At 40.9% G+C, this 24975-nt stretch overlaps 1 protein-coding gene across 2 annotated transcripts in view; it reads right to left on the bottom strand.

Annotated features, from left to right (window-relative positions):
• LOC130120718 (LIM and senescent cell antigen-like-containing domain protein 1) overlaps positions 1–24588 on the bottom strand; it is a 99905-nt gene extending 75317 nt beyond the window's left edge. Inside the window, exon 1 of one of the 2 annotated variants that reach the window (XM_056289418.1) lies at positions 24381–24588. In XM_056289418.1, coding sequence (XP_056145393.1) covers positions 24381–24583 — 203 coding nt within the window. In that variant the 5' untranslated portion in view covers positions 24584–24588. Of the gene's footprint in view, positions 1–1373; positions 1382–24380 lie in introns of those variants that run through there. The other variant, XM_056289419.1, reaches the window with a different exon arrangement.
• Between the last annotated feature and the right edge of the window lie 387 nt (positions 24589–24975).

Genomic DNA, 24975 nt, shown 5'->3' with positions numbered 1-24975 from the left:
AGGACGCCAAGATGGCTGCCGAGTAAGTCGTGGTTGCTGAGCTCCCGCACAATAAACGATTTATCTGGTGAAAAACGAAGAAGTTGACGTTTAAATAACTTTAACAACAACCGGAAGAACTTCTTCAACGACTGAAAGCAGCTTAATGTCGAGTCGAGACAGGAAAAGATCGCAAAAAAAGCAAAGTCCCCACGCCTGCGGTCCACTCGGGTAACATGCTGATATCCTCATGCCATGATTACGCCCGCTCCGTAGAAGCAGTAACGGTCACTATGGCAGAAGAAGAATCTCCTCCGCTCACTATGGCAGAAGAAGAATCTCCTCCGCTACCTGTGACTCCATGCAAGCCCCCTACTGCAAAAAAAAGCTCTTTATGAGACTAAACAGTCCACATCCCAAGATAACGCCGTCATCTCCATACTCTCCAAACTCATAAATGAGCGAGCCGACTCTATTGAAAGGCTGGTGAGTGAAAACTCTTTAAGAAAATCGACGAAAATACACTGAAGATAGAAGGGATAAAAAAAACAATAGACTTTGCATGCAGTGAAGTAAAAGACACACAGAAGAAAGTGTCAAATGTTGAAGCTCGTCTTAAAGAGGAAGAGCGCAAAGCTGCCAGTCTTCCAACACGTGTGTGCGAGCTGGAGTCCTACTCAAGACGGTGGAACCTGAAGCTTTATGGCGTTGCTGAAAACTCAACCGAAAATGTGAAAGAAAAAGCTTCAGAGGTTTGCCGCCAGAATATCCTTCTAGAGGAAAAGAACAAGCTCTCAGATGTTATCGATTGATGCCCATCGTCTTGGAAAAACATCACAAAGCCGCTCCACTCCCAAGAGCCATCATCATCCAATTCTCCCTGGGGTCCTACAGAGATGCTGTGTGGAAGTCAGCAAAAAATCGTTCTTTCCTGCGTGACAACAGGCTTCGTTTTGCTGAATATCTCTCTCAACTCGTCAGGGAGGCCAGGCTGAAGATGTGGCCCATGGTGCAGAAGGCACCAAGTGAGGGGAAACCTGCATATTATGTAGGTGCACGAGCCTTCATCAATGGACAGGAAATTACCTGAGGTAAACATGACTGATTTCAACTGAGTCTTCTTCATGGCTTGCAGGACCAACAAAGCTCAGTATCCTGACTCTCTAAACTGGTGTGCTGTTTGACTTTTCATCACAGGGAGAACTGAGCCTACTTGAACTATCATTTATTTTACATTCTTTTCTTACAATGTTTTATCCTACTGATTTTTTATAGACAACAGCTTGAAAAACTAAGTGGTTAAAAATATGTAGGACACCCTTATTTTGCTCAATTTATATTATATTGTCACCTACTATGTTGACTGTTCCAAGTGCAACTAATGCTCAGCGTACCAGGTCATAACTACTTGTTCGGTACTATTTCGTAAGTTTTCTTATCTTAAGAATTTCTTTGTCTATAGTTTCCCTAAACGCCAGGGGGTTAAGGAATGTTACAAAACGTAAAGCATTATTTTTATTTTCGACACAGTTTGATACAGATTTTTGTTTCTGTCAAGTATCTCACTCAATCGCAAGTGATGTGAATTTTTGGAGAACTCAATGGGGTAACGATTTATGGTTTTCTCACAGCTCAGAAAGGTCAGCGGGTGTCTTAACCATGAAAAATAGATATAACGGTGACATCCTACACACAGACACAGATCCTAAAAGACATTTTATCTGTCAAATTGCAGTTATAATTAAATTATTTTGATTATTGTTAATGTGTATGGATACAACTCTAATTTAGAAAATTCTCAATTATTTACTGTCATAGAGAATAGACTTAAACATTGGCTCACTATTTTTCCAAATTCCCAAATAATAATTGGAGGAGACTTTAATGTAACTTTGAATCCACTTATAGATAGATGGCCACCTACACAAGATAATAACAGAAACAATTTTATTAAATCTTTTATAGAAGGATATGATTTAGTAGACATATGGAGAGTCAAATCCCCAGATATGGTAACGTTCACTTGGAAGAACAAAGTAAACACAAGGCTTTCTCGTTTAGATTTTTGGTTAGTTTCCAAACATTTTAATGAACAAGATATCACAGTAAATGTTATCCCTTGTCCCTTAAGCGATCATAAGGCTATCTACATATCAATTATCTGTTTCCCTCTGATAAAAGCTGCAAAGCCAAATATTGGAAATTGAACAACTCTTTTTTTTAAATATGAGGAAGTTAAAATGAAAATTTCACAATTGATAACGCTTTACTTTGATAAGGCAAAATTAATTAATTAATTCAGATTAAACTGGGAGCTATTTAAGTATGAATCAGCGAAATATTTTAGGACTTACGGAAGTAATCTTGCCAAAATTAGGAAATTAGAAGAACAGAACATTATCACAGATATTTCTTTACTCTCTCAAATTTCACCAGACGCCTTAACAAAAGAAGACAAAATTAAATTGCATGAGTCACAAGAGAAACTTGATGTGATCTATAAAAGAAGGGCAGAAGGAGCGTTTATTAGATCGTGGACACAATGGCTAGAAAAGGGTGAACAGAACTCTGCATATTTTTTCAAATTAGAAAAATATCATGCAAAAATTAATACCATTAATGAACTAAAAATTAATGATAATATAACAGATGACCCAAAACTAATATCTGATTTTTGTTCTACTTTTTATAAAAACCTGTACACATCTGAATACTCTGAAGATAATACTCAAACGTTCCTGAATTCACTACAGCATACCTCTCGACTTAAAGACTCTGAAAGAGATCTTTGTGATCTCCCCTTATCACTAACAGAGGTTAGCAACTGTATTAATTCTTTAAAGGATAACAAATCTCCGGGAATAGATGGCTTATCTTCTGAATTCTATAAATTGTTTTCACAGCAGATGTCACCATTTCTTCTACAAGTGTTTAATGAAAGCCTATCATCCAGTTGTTTACCTGCAAGTATGACTCAAGGTTTAATTACATTAATTCCTAAACCACGCAAAGATCCGCTTTATATTGACAACTGGCGCCCAATCTCTTCTAAATAATGACTATAAAATATTGGCCATGATTCTTGCTAGAAGAATCAAGAAAGTTCTAGATTCCATAATTGATGAAGCACAATCAGGATTCATGCCTAATAGACACATCACCAACAATATTAGACTAGTTTTAGATGTACTTTATTACTCACACCTCATTTCTGATAACATCTTTTTGCTCTTCTTATACTTCTTTAAAGCCTGTGACACTGTGGAACATACTTTTCTCTTTCATTCGTTAAAGAAATTTGGTTTTGGGGACTTTTTTTGTAATACAATTAAAACCCTCTACAATAATGCCAACTGTTCAATCAAGCTCAAATATGGGTCATCTTCGAGGTTTGTGGTCAAACGTGGCGTTCGTCAAGGTTGCCCAATATTGCCATATTTATTTCTACTCGCTGTCCAACTTTTATGTGACCATATTAAGTGTAGTATTCTGAAAGGTGTTTCTATTGCTGATAGAACTATTGTAATTAGTCAGCTAGCGGATGACACCACTTTATTTCTAAAAGATAGCTCCCAAGTACCTTTAGCTATTAATATTATAGAACAATTTACTAAAGCTTTGGGCCTTCATTTAAATCTTAAAAAATGTGAATTATTAGCTATCAAAGATTGCTGTGTTGATTCAATTTCCAATATTCAAGTTAAAAATTCGGTTACTTATTTAGGTATCATTATAGATAAAAATGAATCCCAAAGATGTAACACTAATTTCAATCCAATAATTAACAAAACTAAACAAAAATTCAATCTGTGGCTCTTATGTGACTTATCTTTAAGGGGCCGAATTCTTCTCTCAAAGGCTGAAGGAATATCAAGATTAACATATGCTGCACTGTCATTAGGTATAGATAGTCATATATGCAAAACAATAGATAAAATATTATTTGATTTTGTATGGAAAAACCGCACCCATTATCTTAGGAAATCTGTTCTGATGAGCGAATACAATAATGGTGGCCTTAATTTTTTAGACTTTTCCACACTAAATTACACCTGTAAAATAAATTGGATCAGACGTTACCTTAAATGTCCATCTTCTCTTTGGAATTTCATTCCCCATTTTGTCTTTTCTTCAATTGGTGGTCTTAAATTTTTGCTTCTATGTAACTATAACATTGACAAAATTCCCCTCAAACTTTCTTCGTTCAACATACAAATGTTACTGGTGTCTAATTTACAAACAACTTTTCTCCTCACAGGTTTTTTATTTGGAATAATAGACATTTGCTGTATAAAAACAAATCTATCTTTTTCAAACAGTGGTTTGACAACAATATTCTTTTGATTAGTCAGTTGTTTAACCAACATGGGCAACTTTACAATTATGTTGAATTCATTCAACATTATAGATTCCCTGTTACACCTAAAGAATTTTCTATTGTTTTTGATGCTGTTCCCTCTGGTATTGTTTCAATTTTCAAAGGTGTTAATGTGAATGTTAATCTCCCTATATCAGTAGATGTAACTGAAACAGCTGTTGGGAAAGCAATGCTTTTCATGGAACACCAAGAACAAAAACAAGATTATTCGTCAAATGTTTCAACAAGATATTATTAGCTCACCCTCTGCCTTATCTTATTGGTCTGCCTTTGTTGGTGAAAAAATTGTTTGGGAAAAAAACTTGGCTTTTACCTCATAAGTTCCTCTTGACTAATAAAGTAAAAGAAATATCTTTCAAAATTATTCATAGATTCTATCTAACTAAGAAGGAGACTTAAGAAGGACATTGATGTGAGTTGTTCTCTCTGTGGTTTGTTTAATGAAACATTGGTTCATTTATTTTGGTCTTGCCCACACACTAAACAACTGTGGAGTAGGTTGTCTCGTTTGATTATTGATCATATGTACCCTCATTTCACCCCGAGTTGGAAAAATGTATTGTTTGGATGTACTGAATTTGATAGGAACCTCGATTCTGTTTTATTTAATCAATTTGCTAATTATCTTAACAAAATTTTCTATTCACAGATCTAAATTCTCTAGCAAGAAACCCAATTTTCCTGAGCTGTCTGCGTATATCAAACGATATATTTCATCAATATCTGATAGTGAAAATAAAAAAGCTATAAAAACTTATAAGCACTTTATGATTTACATAATATTTAGTTAATTATGTAATTTATTTGTTTTACTTTATACAACCCCCCTGGCGTATTTATGTTAATGTTTATGATAATATATGTGTTAATGTTGCATACATTTGATAATGTGACTATTGTTGATTGACATTGTTGTATACTATTTTTGTACACTTTTGTTAATAAAGTTCTTTAAAAAAAGTGTAAACGACGCGCAAGAATTGTGGGTAATGTAGTGTTTCACAAACAGTTTTACAAGACACTACAACGCGGAAGTGCGCTCGACTATAGACCACTGCACTTCTGCGTTCGAACGTTAGAGCGGGGGGAGCTAGAGTGGGAGAGAAGCCGGCAAGTTTGAACACGGTTTAAATGGCTAACTATGTCGCTACGTTGGCTGCTGCGGACAAGAACCGATATTTGCGAAAAATTCGCAGTATCGGTGGCCAGTGTCCTTTCAAGGGACAGTAGTCCGGGTGCATGGGGTCCTTTGCATTACACTCTGAAATGATAAAAGGCAAAAATTAAATCACACATCATGACCTAGAGCAGCCATGGGGAAAAGACATAGGAACTAGGCTACATTTTCAACAAATGTTTGCATTTTATTCAATTATTACTTTTTACTGGATTACACATGACTGCATACAATGATGCATGATATACTACTCAGTAAGGATGACTAATAATGTGATGACAATGTTTGCATTTTAACTGGGTAAGGGAGACCGGGGTAGTTACCCCTTGTTTCTAGGAAAGATAAACAAAATTGAGCATGTGACAAAATATTCAGGGGGGAGGGACCATTTTATGATTTTTAATGGATAAAAATACATATGGGTTTGAAGAATGTGATCCCATTCAGACAGGTTTAGCTAACTGTGGAATTCCATATAGCCACCGGCTCTTGACATTTTGGTGATTATAAAATGTAGAATAGACGTAACCTATTATTAGCTAGTTAAACTAGCTAACGTTACCAGTGATGAAGTGCAGCATGCAGACGTAAACATGTTTGCTGTCAGGATCCCAAAGTTGTCCATCCTCGTCTTTCCTTCTGATCGCCTGGAGCCATTTCAATCGTTTTTCTCCCTCCTTCTGCCTTTTAGGCAATACAAAAAAACAATATTTGGGTTGTTTTTCTTGTTAACAGTACAGTCCACCACACAGCAACTTTTGGGCATCGTAGCTATGGCTAGGCTGCGTATCTAATACAGTGCGGCTTGGGTTTTCTATCCCCCTCTCCTGGCGTCCTGTTGTCAAGGTACCCGGAAGTGTTCCGGTGGTCTATAGAAGCCCAAATGACTGCGGACATTCCTCCCCGAGTCCGCTCCGCGTACGTTCCGCCCGAGTATGTTTGGGCCTTAAGAAGGTCCTGGGTTTGAGCCCCGGGGTAGTCCAATCTTGGGGGTCGTCCCGAGTCGACCTCTGTGTGGACCTTGCATGTTCTCCCGTGGCTGTGTGGGTTTTCTCCGGATGCTCCGGTTTCCTCCCACAGTCCAAAGACATGCAAGTCAGGTGAATTGGCCATACTAAATTGTCCCTAGGTGTGAATGTGTGTGTCGGCCCTGTGGTGGCCTGTCCAGGGTGTCTCCCTGCCTGCCGCCCAAAGACTGCTGGGATAGGCTTCAGCATTCCGTGACCTCGATTGGGATAAGCAGCTTGGATAATGGATGGACAGATGAGAGATTGATAACACACTCACATAGGCTATGCTGACATTACAAGCCTTTCAATGGTCACCGACCCTGCTCCTGGAGCGCTACCGCCCTGCCGGGTTTCACTCCAACCCTAATTTAACACACCTGATTATACTGATTGAATCAGGTGTGTTAAATTAGGGTTCGAGTGAAAACCGGCAGGACGGTAGCTCCCCTGGAGCAGGGTCGGTGACCACTGCGGTACATCAACGTGACCAGACTTCTGCCTTTAAAGGATCTGCATGCAAACTTTTTTTTTTAATAACAAATCACATCATATTCATGACTTGCATGGCCCATGAACAGCAAAAAAAAAAAAAAAAAAGCAAAAAAAAAAAAAAATGTTGTCAGTGTGTGAGTGGCTGCCAGTCTCGTATGGGGTGCCATTTGTAAAAAGTTTTAACAATTTTTTTCTTGCTCAGTTGTTGCACATTTAGCATTACCAAATATATATAAAAAATGCAATACAATTTTCAACTGTCAGTTTATTAAACATTTAGAGAGAAATCTATGTAAAATATTGTAATATGTTTTCAAGACTAATGATCTGCATTAAAGCAAAATGATAAAATATTATATAAATGTTAAATATAATATGTAAATGTTAAATGCTGGTATGTTGGAATGTCAGCAGCCATACCAACATGTACCCTGGCTCTGCTGAAAGTCAGAAACTAAGCAGATGTAGGCTTGGCTAGTACTTCGATGGAAGACCACCCGAGAAAACTTAGTTGCTGCTGGAAGTGTTGTTGGTGGGACAGTAGGGGGCAGTCTTCCCTTTGGTTCTAATAAACAACAAAAACCCCAGTGCAGTGACGGGGACACCGTGCTGTAGGAGATGCAGTCCTTCTGATGAGATGTTAAACCGAGGTCCTGACTCACTGTGGTCATTAACAGCCTAAATTTGTTCTGTGTTTTTAATGCAACATTATAATGAGAATATCACATTCACGTGAATGTCAGCTGCTCGTGTCTACATGGGTTTCCTCCGGGTGCTCCAGTTTCCTCCCACCATCAAAAAGACATGCATGTTAGGGTTAATACTTCTGTCTGTGCCCCTGACCAAGGCAATAGGAAAAATAACTGCAGCTGGACCCCAGTCGCTGCACAACAAAGAATTTTTTTTTTTAACATGGTTTTGCTGGTCATGTGGGTTGTGTCCTGGGCTGTTCCGGTGGCATCTGGACACTCCTTGGCATCCTGCTCATCATATTCTTCATACATTTTATAAGTCCATTATAATTATGTTCATCCTCTTTCAATGTTGTATTCTGTAAATTGTGTAAACACAACATCCATTGCACATTGTCCGTCTTGGGAGAGAGATCCCTCCTCTGTTGCTCTCCCGGAGGTTTCTTCCTATTTTTTCTCCCTTTTAAAGGTTTTTTTTAAAAATCTTTTTAGGGAGTTGTTCCTTATCTGATGAGAGGGTCTAAGGACAAGATGTTGTGTTGCTGTAAAGCCCACTGAGGCAAATTTGTAATTTGTGATATTGGGCTATAAAAATAAAACTGACTTGACTTGACTTGACCGACGTCCTTCAACATCTGCAAAAACAATGCTTAGGATGCGGTATGCGTCTATGGTGGCCAGTGCTCTCCTGTTTGCTGTTGTGTGTTGGGGCAGCAGGTTGAGGGTAGCGGATGCAAACAGGCTCAATAAACTGATCCACAAGGCCTGTGACATTGTGGGGGTGGAGCTGGACTCTCTGGCGGCGGTTTCTGAGATGAGGATGCTGTTGAAGTTATGTGCCATCATAGACAGTGTCTCCCACCCACTCTATGACATGCTGGTCAGGCATAGGAGTACTTTTATTGATAGACTCATTCCGCCAAAATGCACTACAGAGCGCCACAGGAGGTCATTCCTGTCTGTGGCCATCAAACTTTACAACTCCACCCTCAGAGTGTCAGAAACTCTGAGTCAATAGTCATTAGACTGGCCCTTCAACCTATTTTACCCTGTCGGGTGTGTGTTTGTGCCGTTTGTTTCATGCTGCAGTAATACAGTATAGATAGGGTGTTATATGCTGGAGCATGGTGCACACATGTAATTTTCCCAAATATTTACATATTTTATTCTTATTTCTATTTATTTCTATTTTCCTGTTATCTTGGAACTTGTTAGTTTTTCTTTACTAGAGTGTGAATGTCTGTAATAGGACCCAATTTCCCCTCGGGGATGAATAAAGTATTCTGAGTCTGATTCTTGATCTGTTCACCTGTTCTTTTTTGCACCCAGCTTTTTATTTTGCACTGATTTTTGAATGAGAGTTTTAAAGATCCCATGGCACTTATCATAAAGAGTAGGGGGTTCCCCGGAGTCCTGGCAAAATACCCAACCTGGCTCTCTCCATCTGGTCACCTAATCATCTCCCCATGTAATTGGCTCAATGATTCCTCCCCCTCCACCTCAAGCTGATGTGTGGTGAGCATTCTGCTGCAAAATGGCTGCTGTGCATCACCCAGGCGGTGCTACACATTGGTGGTGGTTGAAGTGAGTTATCCCCTTCAATGTGAAGCGCTTTGGGTGTCCAGAGTAGCGTTATATAAATGTAATGATTATTGTTATTATCAATGTTAAATGTTGACCTGGAGGCCTGTATCACAACTATTCAATCAGAAAGTAACATATCATTCAAATCTAAACTCAATTTCTCAAGGTGCACAGAAAAGCCTAACAAAACAATCAACAAGGTTAATTGCGATTTCTCTCCCACCCAACTCTCCCACCTTGGCTTCAACTCACTGGGTAGTGGTTCATCCCCACAAATGCCCTTCTGACACATCTCTTGTAGCACCCTCTTTCGTGTTAGGATGAACAGGGCTAAGAATCCTAATGGATCATACACAGAAGCCACGATTGAAATAATTCCATGTTGTGTAGCTGGTTTTTCATCAAGCGAAACCTTGAAGGTGAAGGCATCACTCTCTACATTCCACCTTACTCCTAGTGCTCTTTGTACTGGAAGATCATCATAGTTGAGATTAACATTCTTCACCTCAACAGCACAGATATACCCCAATACCTATCCACTGCTAGAAATGAATTTGTGAAGGCATACCTTTCCTTTAGCTCACACAGCTTGGGCTTCTTTCACCAGCTCAATTGCCACTTCGACAGATTCCAGGGTTATGAGGCCATCCTGGAAAAAATGTCTGATAAAGCTAGCTGCTGAAGGGTGCTTGTTCTCATTTTGGCTGGCAAGATGCTTCATGCCATAATTGGCACAGCCTGAAGATGATGATGCTCCGAAGAGGTGAACCTTCATACAACATTCTCTAGGTTCTGAAACTGTCTCTCTATTTTCCCACCACAGGAACCACAAAGAGACTCTGTCTTCTTTGCTTACATGGAACCTGTAGAATATTTTTTCCACATCACATATGACTGCAATAGGATGTTTACGAAATCGGCAGAGCACTCCAGTCAGCCCATTTGCAAGATCAGGTCCTGTTAGCAGATGGTCATTCAAGGCAGTGCCTTCATACTTTGCAGAGCAGTCAAAACCTACCCTGATCTTATCTGGTTTTCTGGGGTAATAAACCCCTTGGCGTGGAATGTACCATGCATTTCCCGATTTTGGTCGCATGTCGGCTCTCTCCGCATCGCCATCTTTGAAGACACCTTCCATAAATGTCACATAATCATTCTTGAACTTGGGATCTCTGTCCAGTTTCTTTCTAAGGTGCTTCAGTCTGACTAAGGCGAACTTCTTACTGTCTGGGAGTTGAGAACGTGCCTTGAAGGGAAGGGGCATCTCAAGGTGGCCACACTGATTCTGCCGGATTTTTCCCTTCAAGATCTGCAGGAACTGAATATCTTCTTGAGATATGCTCCTTTCTCCTAGTCTGGTGTCTGTAAAAATCAGACTCAAGCGCTCCAATAACAGCAGCTGGTGACACAGGTGGAAGCTCCCTGACAGATATGCGATGACACAGACCAGTCACATCCCTAGAGTTCACACGCTGAGGTGTGCTTCATATGATGCTCCAAACTACTAGGTCAGTCTTAATTGCATAAGGTTCACAGTCACCTAGAGTTATGACCTTTTGTGGTGCCAGTGCTCTGGAACAGTCATACCCAATCAGAAGTCCCACTACACAATCCATTAGCAAAGGCATTTTGTGAGCCATGAGTGCAAGGTGTTTCCACTTATTGGCTGTTTCGCAGGTGGGAATGTGTGCACGTTCAAGAGGAATGAAATCCCTTGTATAGGCAGGAGGCAATTCGATAAAGCTATCTGAGGAGAACCCTCTGACTCTATGTTCACTTACTCTCTGACTCTTCACGATTGAATCCTTTCCCATAACAGTGGAAAGCTTTAGTTTTACTGGCTCCATTATTGCCTGCAACTTTACACACACCTCCTGGTCAACAAATGTACGACTACTCTGAGTATCCAATAAGGCATACACCTGGGTTTCGGAATCAGAGGTGTTAGGTGATGAGATCCATACTGGAACAATCATTGATGTGCTACCACCTTCACCTCCATTCGCACAGCATGACAGTGAGGATGTATTTTCTTCAACTTGAAGGACCCTTTCCGAAGAAGATTTGTCTGCCAAGGGACAGTCTTCATGCAATGGAGTTGGATGGTGTCTTTTGCATATGCCACACATAGCTTTGTTCCTACAGTCTTTGGGGTTGTGTCCTTTTCTCAGGCATGCAAAACAGCTTATTTTCCTGAATGCACTTTCTCTTTTCCTCCACGGACCTTTCCATTAGCTTTTGACATTTATGTATGGAGTGGTTTTCTCCACAAAACATACACATGATTGGGTTTGAGTTATGTGCCGGTGAGCTCCATTTGTTTGGCTTATTGGAATCTTTCAGCTTGATCTCATCAAAGGGAATGGATTTAGCTGTGATACTTGATGCGTCTGAGGCTTCACTTTAGTGGCAAAGGTGTTTGGTTTTGGATGCTTTTTTTCTTTAAATGACTTTTCTTCAGAGGGCTTTAATGCATGCGGCGATGATACCAGATTGCACGCTATGCGTGCTTCCTTTGAGATTAATGACACAAACTTTCTAAAGCTTGGATTGATTCAGCCATTCTGTGACATAGTGATTCCACCTGGACGTTACCCAATCAGGGAGTTTGACTAGCATCATTTGATTCTCTTCGCAGTCATTCAGTACCTGAAGACCCTTGTATGAGGCATGGCGTTGCTACATGTTTGCAGGAAATCACTGAATTCTCTTAGCCTAACATACTCTTTTGCACCATTCCTTGGCCGCCTGTTGAGCTTCTCTCTGAAGGGCCGTTGCACTACAAAGGAGTGACCATTTCTGCTTTTCAGCTTCACCCATGCTTGTTTGTAGGCCTCTTCGTACTTTCTGTAGAAGCTGCCTTCCAGAGCAGACTTTGCTTCCCCACCACTTTTAAAAAAAAATAGAACTACCTATCTACGGGATTTGAGCATCGTCTCTCTACAAGAGCCTTGAAGCTTGAGCTCCATTCTATGAACTTCAGTGGGTCACGAGAGAATACAGAAGGTTCTGGAACTTGAAGTCGAGTGAGGGCCATCGACTCCTGTAATGTCTGCACTGATGATGCTTCATTTTTTGTAACTTGCCCTTCCTGACATCCTGCGTAAATAGCAAGAGGACTAGGATCTTTCCCTTCACTGCAAGTAGGACTATATCGCTCCCTCTTTTCTTTTGACTCCTCCTCAGTATACACTTTTAGCTTTGCTTCAATGACCTCAACGTCTCTTTTATTTTCAAGCCTTTTCAGTTGCTGACGTTGTGCGTCAATGATAACTTCCATGTCAATTTCATCTCTTTTTGCAGCCAACTGTACAGCTGTCTCTGCTCTCTTAGCTGAAATACTTGGTGACTCTCAGAGATGGTTGGAGCAGTGGCTGAGTACAGTGGCTCTGGAAACTGTGGAACCATATATGGACCTGGCATATTTGCTGTCAAGCAGCATGCGTAGCCTTGATTTTTCCACCTCAGCATCAAACTATTCTCCTTCTTCAGTCAGGCGTACTCTCATTAGTCCCATTAAATCTGCTGTTATGGCTGAGCATGCATCAAATTTTCTCTGACTGTCTTGGCTTGGTGTCATCTGCAGTCATATGTTTTCATATAACTCTTTCAATTCAGACTCAAGCTTCTCATCTACATCCATCATGTCATACAAGTCACTCTCAGAGCACTCATGCTTTAAATTTATATGAACATCCCTAACTTGGGTTTTCCATTTCTCATATGCTGACTTAAACTTCCTTTCTCTTTTAGCTGATTCTTGCTCTTTCAGCTCTTGCATGTTAGGTGGTAAATGTCTCTCATGACAGGATGTTCTTATTTCATCTATATTTGATACAGCTGAACTAAGCTCCTTGTGCATCGTTTCATGTTTCTAAGTCATAGCACTCCCTATCTTCTCCTTCTCTGCTACACCAGTCTCAGAGTTTAAGACTCCTTATGCTCCTGACAGGGAACCACTCTGCCCAGCTAACTCATCACATTGAGACAAAAAATTACTCTGAACTGACATTTTGTAACCTTTCAGGCAGAGGTGTAAAAACCAGGTCCAGAAAGTAAAAGTCCAAACCATGTATTTGCTCCACTCAGGCACTACACCAGCTGATTCTAGTCAACAGCACTCCTCAACTAGGTAGGGAAAACTAGCTAATGAAATCAGCTGGTTTAGTAGCATGGTTGGAGCAAATACACCGTTTGGACATCTACTTTCTGGACCTAGCTTGTACAACTCTGCTTTCAGGAGTAAACACTTTAAGGAGAAGACAATGTGACTTGAAAGCCCATGAACTGCAGTAATTGCCAGTGAAGAGCTTTGCATATACCCAGAATCTCTCCTCCACACATGTCCAAGCCATCTCAATCTTGCCTCTCTTGCTTTGTCTCCAAACCGTCCAACTTGAGCAGTCCCTTTAATATAATCGTTCCTAATCCTGTCCTTCGTTACTCCCAATGAAAATCTTAGCATCTTCAACTCTGCCAGCTCCAGCTCCACCTCCTGTCATATAACATACTAGCTGGTCTCACAGCCATCTTGTAAACCTTCCCTTTAACTCGTGCTGGTACCGTGCTGTCACAAATCACTCCTGACACTTTTCTCCACCCACTCCACCCTGCCTGCAATCTCTTCTTCACCTCTCTTCTGCACTCTCCGTTACTTTGGACAGTTGACCCCAAGTATTTAAACTCATATGCCTTCGTCACCTCTACTCTTTGCATCCTCGCCATTCCACTGTCCTCCCTCTCATTCACGCATAGGTATTCTGTTTTGCTCCTATTGACTTTCATTCCTCTTCTCTCCAGTGTATACCTCCACCTCTCCAGTTTCTCCTCAACCTGCACCCTACTCTCGCTACAGAGCACAATGTCATCTGGAAACATCATAGTCCATGTTTATCCAAAGGAGTTGAATCAAGTGCAACTGGACTTGGTATATATCCGTTCAACTCCTTTGGATAACCATGACCTGGATGAATGAGAACATTCACAGACATCATAGTCCATGGAGACTCCTGCCTGATCTCGTCTGTCAACCTGTCCGTCACCATTGCAAACAAGAAAGGGCTCAGAGCCGAGCCTTGATGTAATCCCACCTCCACTTTGAACCCATCTGTCATTCCAACTGCACACCTCAACATTGTCACACTTCCCTCATACATATCCTGCACCACTCCTACATACTTGTCTGCAACTCCTGACTTCCTCATACAATACCACACCTCCTGTCTGGGCACCTTGTCGTATGCTTTCTCTAAATCTACAAAGAAACAATGTAACTCCTTCTGACCTTCTTTATACTTCTCAATCAACATTCTCAAAGCAAACATCGCATTTTTCAAAGTCAAATTTCAAAATCCCACTACAGCTATCTATTCCTAGTCACTACCCTAAAACATGCTCTTACATTCTCAGTGCTGGCTCTGCAGTTAAATTATGTGATGCTTTTAATTCATCATCCTTTAATCTGTCTTGATCTCCCCTCAATCCAGATGCACTGTTAAATTCATTCAATGATCAGTGCCTATCCATCCTCGACCACACTGCACCATTTAAAATTGGGGAAGCAAAAATCAAATAGCCTCCCCTGGCTGAACGACCGCACTCGTGCCGTTAGAAGACTCCGTAGAAAATCAGAACGACAATGGAAGGTCAACAAATCCGAATTAGGACATAACACCCTTAAAAACCAAATATTGATTTACCACAAGGCAGTTAAGGATGCGAGCTCAGCATACTTACCTGAACTTATATCAAGACATAACGAATAACCACAATCCTAAAGTCCTCTTTAGGGTAATTGATTCTGTTAATTATTAATGGTCCCTCCACTTCTCTTTTCGAACCTGATGTTTAGTTGTCCAAAACATTTGTCACTCATATTGTAAATAAGGTGGAGAATATCGGGGCACAAATCCAGCCTGACTCTTGCATTCGTTCCATTCCCCATGTTAATTCTGCCCCTTTTACCCAGTTTCAACCAATTACAATTTTAGTGCTGGAGAGTACAGTCTCCAACATGAACTCCTCCTCCTGCATCCTAAACATCATTCCCACTAAGCTGCTCAAGGAGGTATTTTCAACTATCAGCCCCATTATTCAGCAAATTCTTAATACTCCTCTGGCCTGTGTTTCTTTTCCAGACAGTTTTAAACATGCCATTGTTCACCCATTGATGAAGAAACCCAATTTAGATCCCCTGTCAGACCAATATCCAAATTGTCATTTCTATCTAAGGTTCTAGAGAGAATAATTCATTCTCAATTGATTTCCTTTAAACTAAATTTCCTTTATTAACTCTCTTGGGGGGAAAATCAGTTACTGAAAATTAAACCATCCTAGCTGTGATCTGTGTAACTAGGAGCAGTGGCCTGTCGTGTCTTTCCAGCGGTTCAGATATTGTTTTTGGAGAATAAAAAAAACAAACTCAGGAATCACAGGGAGACTTTATTACAGCAAGTAATAAAGCCAAGCTGGTCTGCCGACCAGCAAAATCACTGTTTTTTATACAATATTAAGTTGCACCCACTTTTTGGAGGTACACCCATAAAACAAATAGCTAGCACCTTTTAGATTTTGTGCCCCCATTTTTTCATCCCTTTCAGTATTTTTCCACCTGTATTTTTTTCCAATGGCTTTACCTTATTTGCACATGCCTTCCCTCAGTGGTGCCCCCTTTTAGTGACCTTTTCCCTATTTGTATACGTTCTTCTCTGTGTCCTGTCACGGCACCTGTAGAGATGATGGTTATCCCCTCCACCTGTCTACGATCTGCTTTTTGCCCGTCTTAGAGACCCACTTTACTCCATTATGTTTTGATGTTATACCTATATTGAGTGAATTATAGTAATCATAGATTATGTAGTTCATACAGAGTGAGTTATATTATGCTATTAGTTTGATAAAGGTATTTTCCATAGGACCAACTCCATTTCTTTTCTAATTGCCTCGGTCAGGGGCACAGATAGTATATAAACCCTAACATGCATGTTTCTTTTGATGGTGGGGGAAACCGGAGCACCCGGAGAAAACCCACCGCAGACACGGGAAGAACATGCAAACTTCAATCAAATAATTATAATCTAGTAAAACAAGAACCAGCCTAATGTCATTATGTATAGACCTATCTTTAAGAAGCCCAGACTGAGTTTCACTTATTATCTGTCCTATACCCACTTTCATCCGATTGGCAATAATATGCATAAATAATTTGTAATCCACATTCAATAAAGTTATTGGTCTCAGGTTATCAATAAATCTTTTGTCCTTACCAGGTTTAGGTAACAAATTAATAACACCTTGCTTCATGGTCAACATTAAATTACTGTTTTCAATACATTATTTTAGGGCATTAAATAATTCTTTTATATCTTTCCAGAAAAAATTCTAAAAGTTTGAGGTTAAACCATCTTGACCAGGAGCTTTACCTACTGACATTTACTTTATAGCTTCATCCAATTCCTTCATTCTAATCTCAGAATCGCACATTTCTTTAAATGCCAAATCAATTTTAGGAATATAATGTTTAATAGTTTCAAGAAATGATAATGAATCCTCAACTGAATAGGATGAAGAGGATAATTTGGAATAGAATTGATAAATTTCTTCAGAAATTACCTTTGTGTCGGAACATTCTCCATTATTGATCATCAAAACATTCCTTGTATTTCTTTCTTGTTTCCTCTTTTCCAGTCCAAAAAAACCAGACGTTTTCTTTTCCCCCTTGTTCTATCCATAAGCTCCTTGTGCCCTTTGGATGAATAAATTATCTAATCTGGCTTGTAAACTCAATATCTTCGGGTTGTCTTCATCTGACAACTCATTTTTTCTATAACATTCATTAATTTCTTGAGCCAGTTTATATTCCTTTTCCCTTTGCTGTTACCATCTGGTTTTACTAAATTTAATTAATGCACTCCTGACCTTATTTTTAAAATATTCCCATTTCCTGTAGTATCTATTTCTGCATCACTTTTAATTTCCACATTTACTTCCTTAACATATTCTTCTAAATTTAACAGATCAGCATTGAACTTCCAATGATTTTTCCCCCCTGCATTTATGATTACTATCTGGTTTCAGTGCAATTTCAGTGACACAATGGTCTGTCAAGGGAGCAGCAGATATTGAGGCGTTAGTCACATAATTTGTGATTTCTGGAGTCACCAGCCAAAGATCATTGGGTTTAATCCATGAGAATTGTCTCCAATATGTGTTTTGTTTTTCTCCCCAATTATCAATAAACGAGTTGATGTTTATGAATTGCTTCAATACAGAATTCTAGTGGTAATCATTATGAAAGATTTTTTACATCTATCTAACCACTCAATCGGTGCCATGTTAAAATCTCCACCTATTATTTTTTTTTCACCAATATTATTATATCCATAGATATTAATCGAAATTGCAAATGACCCCTCTAAATTTACAACCACAACAATCAATGACCATCCTTATCATTTGTAAATGTTGCTACCTATGTGTAGGACATGTACCTACCTAGTATGTCTAGTAATCTCTATGGATTACTAGAAAATGATCTGACCAGTATCTTAAAACCTAACAATCGTTTAGTCAATCCTTATTTACGATTTGGTTATTTTATTGTTATTTCACATTTTGTTCTGCTTAATTGATTTATTTTATGGTTATTTTACGTTTTATTCTTCTTAATTGATTTATTTTATGTATTTTTTTGTATGGTTTGTGCACATCTCTTGTGGTGTCTGCTCATTTTTTTCTTAGAGGATTTTTCTAGAGTATTCAATTGGTGACATCAAGCAGCGACATGCAGGTACAAAGAGTTCCAGTGCAGAGCCTGCAACCGGAAGGGCCATCTGGAGAGGGCGTGCAGGTCCACTGCATCATCGGAGTCGGAGATGGCCAACCAAGGCGGCAGCTCCAGACGGGGACCTAGGACGAGCAGGAGGGCCAATCCTGCAGAGAGGCAGACTCGTTACATCACCAGGGAGGAGTCTCCCCACGAGCAGCAAAGTGCATCGGAGGAAGAGACTGATTATGAGGACTACAGGGCCTCCAACAAAGCCCACAAGCTGACCATCATCGAGGAAACAGGGACTGAACAAGACTTGGGGTTGTTTTCCGTTACCGGTAGGCCTAAAAAATGATGACGAATATGTCAGACCATTTATGGTCATGGTGAGATGTAATGGTGTAAAGATCAAAATGGAGGTAGATACAGGCGCAGCCATGAGTATCATAAATGAGAAACTGTACAGACAGAGGTTTAGCAAGTGTAAACTAATGCCATGTGATGTAAGTTTAAAAACTTATTCTTCAGAGCTGATTCCATTGTTGGGTAAATTCCAAGTGAAAGTACAGTGTGGGGAGCAAACAGAGCAGCTATCTTTGTTAGTGTGTAAGGGACATGGGCCAACACTGATGGGTAGAAACTGGATCCAGTTCTTAAAGTTAGACTGGTCTAGAGTGAACCATGTACCGGTGGTAGTAGATTCACTGACTGAGATGTATCAGAAATACTTCCAGGTGTTTGAGAGAGACAGGGGGGTCATTTCAGGAGTAAAAGCAAGGTTACAGGTGGTTAGCAACGCCACGCCCAAGTTTTGCAAAGCAAGATCAGTGCCTTATGCACTGACTACAGCAGTAGAACAGCAGCTAGACAGACTGCAAGAAAAAGGAGTGTGGACCCCGGTAGAATATAGTGAATGGGCTACTCCCATAGTATGTATCCCCAAAACAAATGGAGAAGTCAGAATATGCGGGGATTATAAAGTGACAATAAACCCATGGCTAGAGGTAGACAAATATCCTCTGCCAAAGACACAAGACCTGTTTGCTAAACTAGCAGGTGGCCGGTATTTCACCAAGTTAGACCTCATACAAGCATATCAGCAAGTAGAGCTGGATGATAAATCCAAACAGATAAAGACAGGGTGCTCACAAAAGTTAGGCATTTTATACAGACAGGATGGCCTAAACATGTAGCAGATGAAGAATTAAAGCCATACTGGAACAGACGTGACGAGCTCACAGTGGAAGCCGACTGTGTGTTATGGGGTTTACGGGTAATCACACCCATGACACTGAGACCTACACTCTTGAAAGAGTTGCATGCAGAGCATTTGGGCATTGTGAAGACAAAAGCAGTAGCCAGAAGCCATTTTTGGTGGCCACGCTTAGATCAGGAAATAGAAAATATGGTAAATGGTAATATGGTAATTGTATTTTATGCCAAGCAAACAGACACCTGCCCACCAAAGCGCCCGTACACCCATGGAAATGGCCAGAGCAGCCATGGGAACGAATCCACATCGATTTTGCAGAAAAAGGGAAACAGCAGTTTCTTTTGGTCAGTGATGCATACTCGCGCTGGCCAGAGGTCAAGCTGATGACCAGGACTACAGCTACAGCCCAGGCTGTCGCTGATAAAGCCAAAATTCTCAGCACAGATGCAAGAGAAACACACAAAGGTTACAGGCAGTCATAGAACCCTCCAGCCCAATCAGAAGGCGAAGGTTAGGAATTTTTGGGGGGGAGTGGGAAGAAATGGAAACCAGGGGTGATAGAGCGAGCTCTATGGCCAGTGACTTACTTAGTCAAGGTAGAGGGGCAAACCCTCAAGAAACACATTGACCAGTTGATCACAGATAAGACCACAGACAACACAGGAGACCCAGAATTTGACATTGCAGAACATGTGTTTGTCAGGGCTCCAGAAACAGAGGTGGTACCCAGTGGTGAACTGGAAAGAGATGAAGCATCTGCCGCTACTGAAGCACCACGCACCAGACCACAGCGAAACAGGCGAGCACCTGATAGGTTAACTTTATAATCTGCTTAGAAGAAACATTGATTGTAAACAACTGTTCATTGAGTGTTGACTGTAATAGGAAAAAGAATGTCACTGCTGTGGGTGGAAAACGGGTTTTATTTTTTTGTTGTTGTGTCAGATGAAAATATGAGAGGTTTAAAGTTTCTGGGGAGGAATGTGGTGTATTGATAAATGTTCTATCATTCACTGTTGATACGGAACTGCTTATTGTTTACATGTTGTGGACCAGATGTAACCCTGCCCAGAAAGGATATAAATATTAGGTGCAAAAGCGCCAAAACCCACAACTGCGCTCTCCAATGTCTTTTACAGTCAGGTGGACATGTACAGCCGAGAGATATAAATAAAAGCTAATTTTACATAAAGTCATCTCCGGGTACTTTGTCAATAAGAACGCAACAGAAAACAGAGCAGCCACGGGAGCGGGGAGGTAGACGAGGGTCGGTTGGATTATGTGCACGTTATGCATGGAGCGAAATAAACATGCCGAAGTTTCACAGCTAATTCAGAAACGGTGTTATCATCTGTGAGAGTGAAAAGTAGGTCATTACAGACTCCACCCTTCTTGTCACAGTGGCTGGGCCAAGTGGCACACTTCCAATAGCATTTTAATGTCCTCTTTGTTTTTGAAATCTTTGAATATACTTCAGCATCCCCACGACCTTGCGTAGGATGAATGGATGAATAACATCTTGGCGGCAACGGCCATTGCCTCCTGGTGTAGCTCTCCAGGTGAACGGTTTCTTATGGTTAGCCAAAAGATAGCTGCCATGGAAGGATGCCTCAGTTGCAGCCTTACTTTTAGCTGTTGGTTTGGTAAAAAACGACTGCTGTGTTTTCAATATAGACTTGAGCTCGTCAACTTTCTTTGAACGAAGTGTGCTCTTTCGCAGGTAGGTGCCTGAACTCAGGGTGGATGGTGTTGTGGTGCCACTCCATGTTACCCTTTTTCTTTTTTGCGAGCGCTACGGCCTGGTGACAAATCAGGCAAATCTTTTGTCCATTACTGTGGTGAACAGAAAACCGTGTTCCCATTCTACATGAAAATGATAAGTTTTGTTTTGTTTATTTCCATTGTGCCTCCGCCATCGTGTTTCGTTAGCTTGATAGCTTGTGAGCATAACAGGAAGTGCCTGAGCTAGTTAAGGCGGCAGTCAGGGATGTCATTTGTCAGCCGTTAACCTAGAAATAAATGTTCCTGACTCCTGATCAAGGATCGGCTCGGAGCCCTTTCTTGTTTGCAATGGTGATGGACAAGTTGATGGACGAGATCAGGCAGGAGTCTCTGTGGACTATGATGTTTGCGTTTGACATTGTGACCTGTAGCAAGAGTAGGGTGCAGGTTGAGGAGAGTCTGGAGAAGTGGAGGTATGCACTGCAAAGAGGAATGAAAGTCAGTAGGAGCAAGACGGAATACCTATATGCGTGAATGAGAGGCAGGACAGCAGAATGGTGAGGATGCAAGGAGTAGAGGTGACGAAGGCATATGAGTTTAAATACTTAGGGTCAACTGTCCAAAGTAATGGAGAGTGAAGAAGAGAGTGCAGGCAGGGTGGAGTGGGTGGAGAAGAGTGTCAGGAGTGATTTGTGACAGAAGGGTACCAGCAAAAGTTAAAGGGAAGGTTTAGAAGATGGTTGTGAGACCAGCTAGTATGTTATATGGTTTGGAGACAGTGGCACTGACAAACAGACAGGAGGCGGAGCTGGAGGTGGCAGAGCTGAAGATGCTAAGATTTTCATTTGGAGTGATGGAGGAGGACAGGATTAGGAATGATTATATTAAAGGGATCGCTCAAGTTGGACGGTTTAGAGACAAAGGCAAGACTGAGATGGCTTGGACATAAGTGGAGGAGAGATGCTGGGTATACAGCTTGTCTTTCTTGCACCCCCCCCCCATGAACAGCAACTTTTGGTACTCAATAAAAACTCCTTGTGGTTTCTCAGTTAAGGACGCTAAACATAGGCATTTCGAGAGTTTGTGATGGTGCTTCCTATGTAGAAAATCACTTCCTGTCCTCCAGCTGTAGTTCGTGATGTCATATGCAAACAACCTATTTGATTGGCCAGATATACCCCTTCCCCGCCCCTCGACCGCCATCACTACACATGTTGGCTCACACGGCGCATTTGAAATTAAGATAATACAAACATTTAGGCATTTATGGTTTTTTTCCCTCTGATTTTGAAAACTTCTCACGATCAACTAGAAATGCTTCCAAGATCGACTTGTCAACCGCGATCGATGGATTAGCGACTCCTGTTCAGACCACACTCTATAACACAATATAGCTAGTCACCGTGCCCTTAAGATTAAACAAATTAAATCCAAATGGAACATAATGCATAGTGATCCTATATTAAAAGAAATCTTCCCTGATCCAACTATGACAGTCTTCAGAAAGGTACATCCATAAAAGACAGGCTTGTAATAAGCTATATGCCAGGTTCCAAATAAGCACATGGCTGAACACAGAGTTTCTGGGGACTTGTAAGTGTGGTACATGCAACCACTGTGAGTATCATTCAGAGCCGGACATTTCGTGACTTATGAACACAGACAAAATACAAGACCAATGGCTTCATCCCCTGTAACTGAGTTTGTTGTGTATCGCCTTCTGTATCCTTGCGTGTGTTTCTATGTAGGTAGGCCTAAAAGAAAGTTTTTGCTAAACATAAATATGCAATCCATATCAATAATGAAGATTACCCCATGGCTAAGCAGTATAAAGAGGTACAACACACCAACCCTTTGTCCTTACAGTTTCAGGGCATTGAAATAAAAACGTCTAGGCGTGGGGGTGATAGACTGAAATTTCAACGTGAAACATTTTGGATCTGGAAATTGAAAGTTATACCCAGGTTTTATGAGCAAATGGACCATAGACCTTTTCTGTGATGGCTGTACGGTTTATTTTAATTGTGTTTCTGTATGTGTATAAACCAATGTCAAGCGCCAGCCTTCAATACTAAAGGTTTTGACTCTTTTCCTGACCCTACAGCATCAAGGACAATTATTTAGTTGTCTACAATTAATATTATAGTCTCAAATAACTTCAATATACACACTATTAACTAATAATTTTATTAATTCTGATGAGGCTCAATCCAGTACCATGTGACTGAAATTCAGACAGTCAACTAAAGGATTGTAGTACTGTCCGAATGCATGCCATTTTGACAAAGCTTAGCAAATTAACAATTGTGACTGGATTTTTTTTTGTTGCCAAACTACTACTGCTTCCTTAAACATGTAATTAATCATGACAATCCAATTAAAATGACCCACATTACACAAAACATAACAGTAGAAAACTGACGATGCAAAACTTGAAGGACACAGGATAGAACAGAAGAAGTTGTACAAGACATAACATTGCACAGGATGAGAACATAAAAGGATAAAACCCTCTTTTGCTGTCTTTTTTTCCCTCCCTTTTTCTCCGAATTGTACTTGGCCAATTACTCACTCTTCCTCTGCCGATCTGGGGAGGGCTGCAGACTACCACATGCCTCCTCCGATACATGTGGAGTCGCCAGCCGCTTCTTTTCACCTGACAGTGAGGAGTTTCGCTAGGGGGACGTAGCGCTTGGGAGGATCACGCTAGTCCCCCCCCCCCCCTGAACAAGCGCCGCGACGAACCAGAGGAGGCGCTAGTGCAGTGACCAGGACGCACACCCATATCCGGCTTCCCACCCGCAGGCACGGCCAATTGTGTCTTTAGGGATGCCCGACTGAGGTATCACGGGGATTCTAACCAGCGATCCCCGTGTTGGTAGGCAACGGAATAGACCGCTACGCTACCCGGACACCCTCTGTTGCTGTCACAAATGTATCTATGAACTGCATGCATATTTCACTTAGCATAAAAACCTCCCCCTTAGCACCAAAATAGCCCTCTGCATCACCCCCAAGCCCTCCTTCCCCATCCACACGTCCTGCCATAGGCTTCGTGGAGCTTCCAGAAATACTGCAGTAGTCTTTACACAAACTTTAAAACTAACAGGACTAAATACGTCAAAGTGGACGCTAAAACCCCAACTAGAATTACAGAACGATTCTAATGTGTCTGGTTAAAGACCCACAGACATTCCCCAAAAATATTCAGTTCAACACACATAGTACCTTATTTATCCTTATTTAAGTGTTGTGAGCTACTTTTTCATAACAGATACTAAAACATGTTAATAACATTTGAGCCCAACCTTTCTGTAATATCCCTGAGCCACCCTAGTTATCCAAGCTTCTACTCCGTGTACTTACAAGCGGGCATAGAAGTCACAGAACTCCTTGTAGACTTTGACATCACTCTTGCGTCTCTGAGATTTGGAGACAGGCACCTCAGCGTCGCTTCCATCCCTGTTAAGGGGTCCTCTGTGGACGTCAATCGTCTGTCCATAAGGTAGATCCATAGCCTCTCCATCTTCAGGAATCGAGGGAGGCACAGCATGACCATTGAAATCCATACTAACCCGATGACGTCAATATAACTATAATGAAAAAGCCCAAATATCAGTTATCTTAAATGGCTACGTGGCCAATTCCAGCTGTCCAACTAAATCCTCTTATATGTCAAATGTAAAATAAATCCAGTGAGTTTGAAGTCATAATTTTCCCATTCAGTGTCTCTGGATAGGAGTTGCCATCTGTGCAACGAGATGAACGCTCTGCACTGACTTTTCTGGGTATGCCCCCCCCCCAAAACCTCTCACAGCCCTCATGCCCTCCCCTTTGCTGTCACACTACTACCTCTCTCGCTCCTGTCTCCAACTCCCTGTCTGTCCTACAGGGTTACAGAACTACAGATCCAGACTTCATGACTGTCCAGAATTACACAGAGGTCAGTGTATCATGGGAA

The sequence above is a fragment of the Lampris incognitus genome, chromosome 11, assembly GCF_029633865.1.
Source record: "Lampris incognitus isolate fLamInc1 chromosome 11, fLamInc1.hap2, whole genome shotgun sequence".
Lineage (NCBI taxonomy): Eukaryota > Metazoa > Chordata > Actinopteri > Lampriformes > Lampridae > Lampris > Lampris incognitus.
This window is presented reverse-complemented; position numbering and strand designations above follow the sequence as displayed.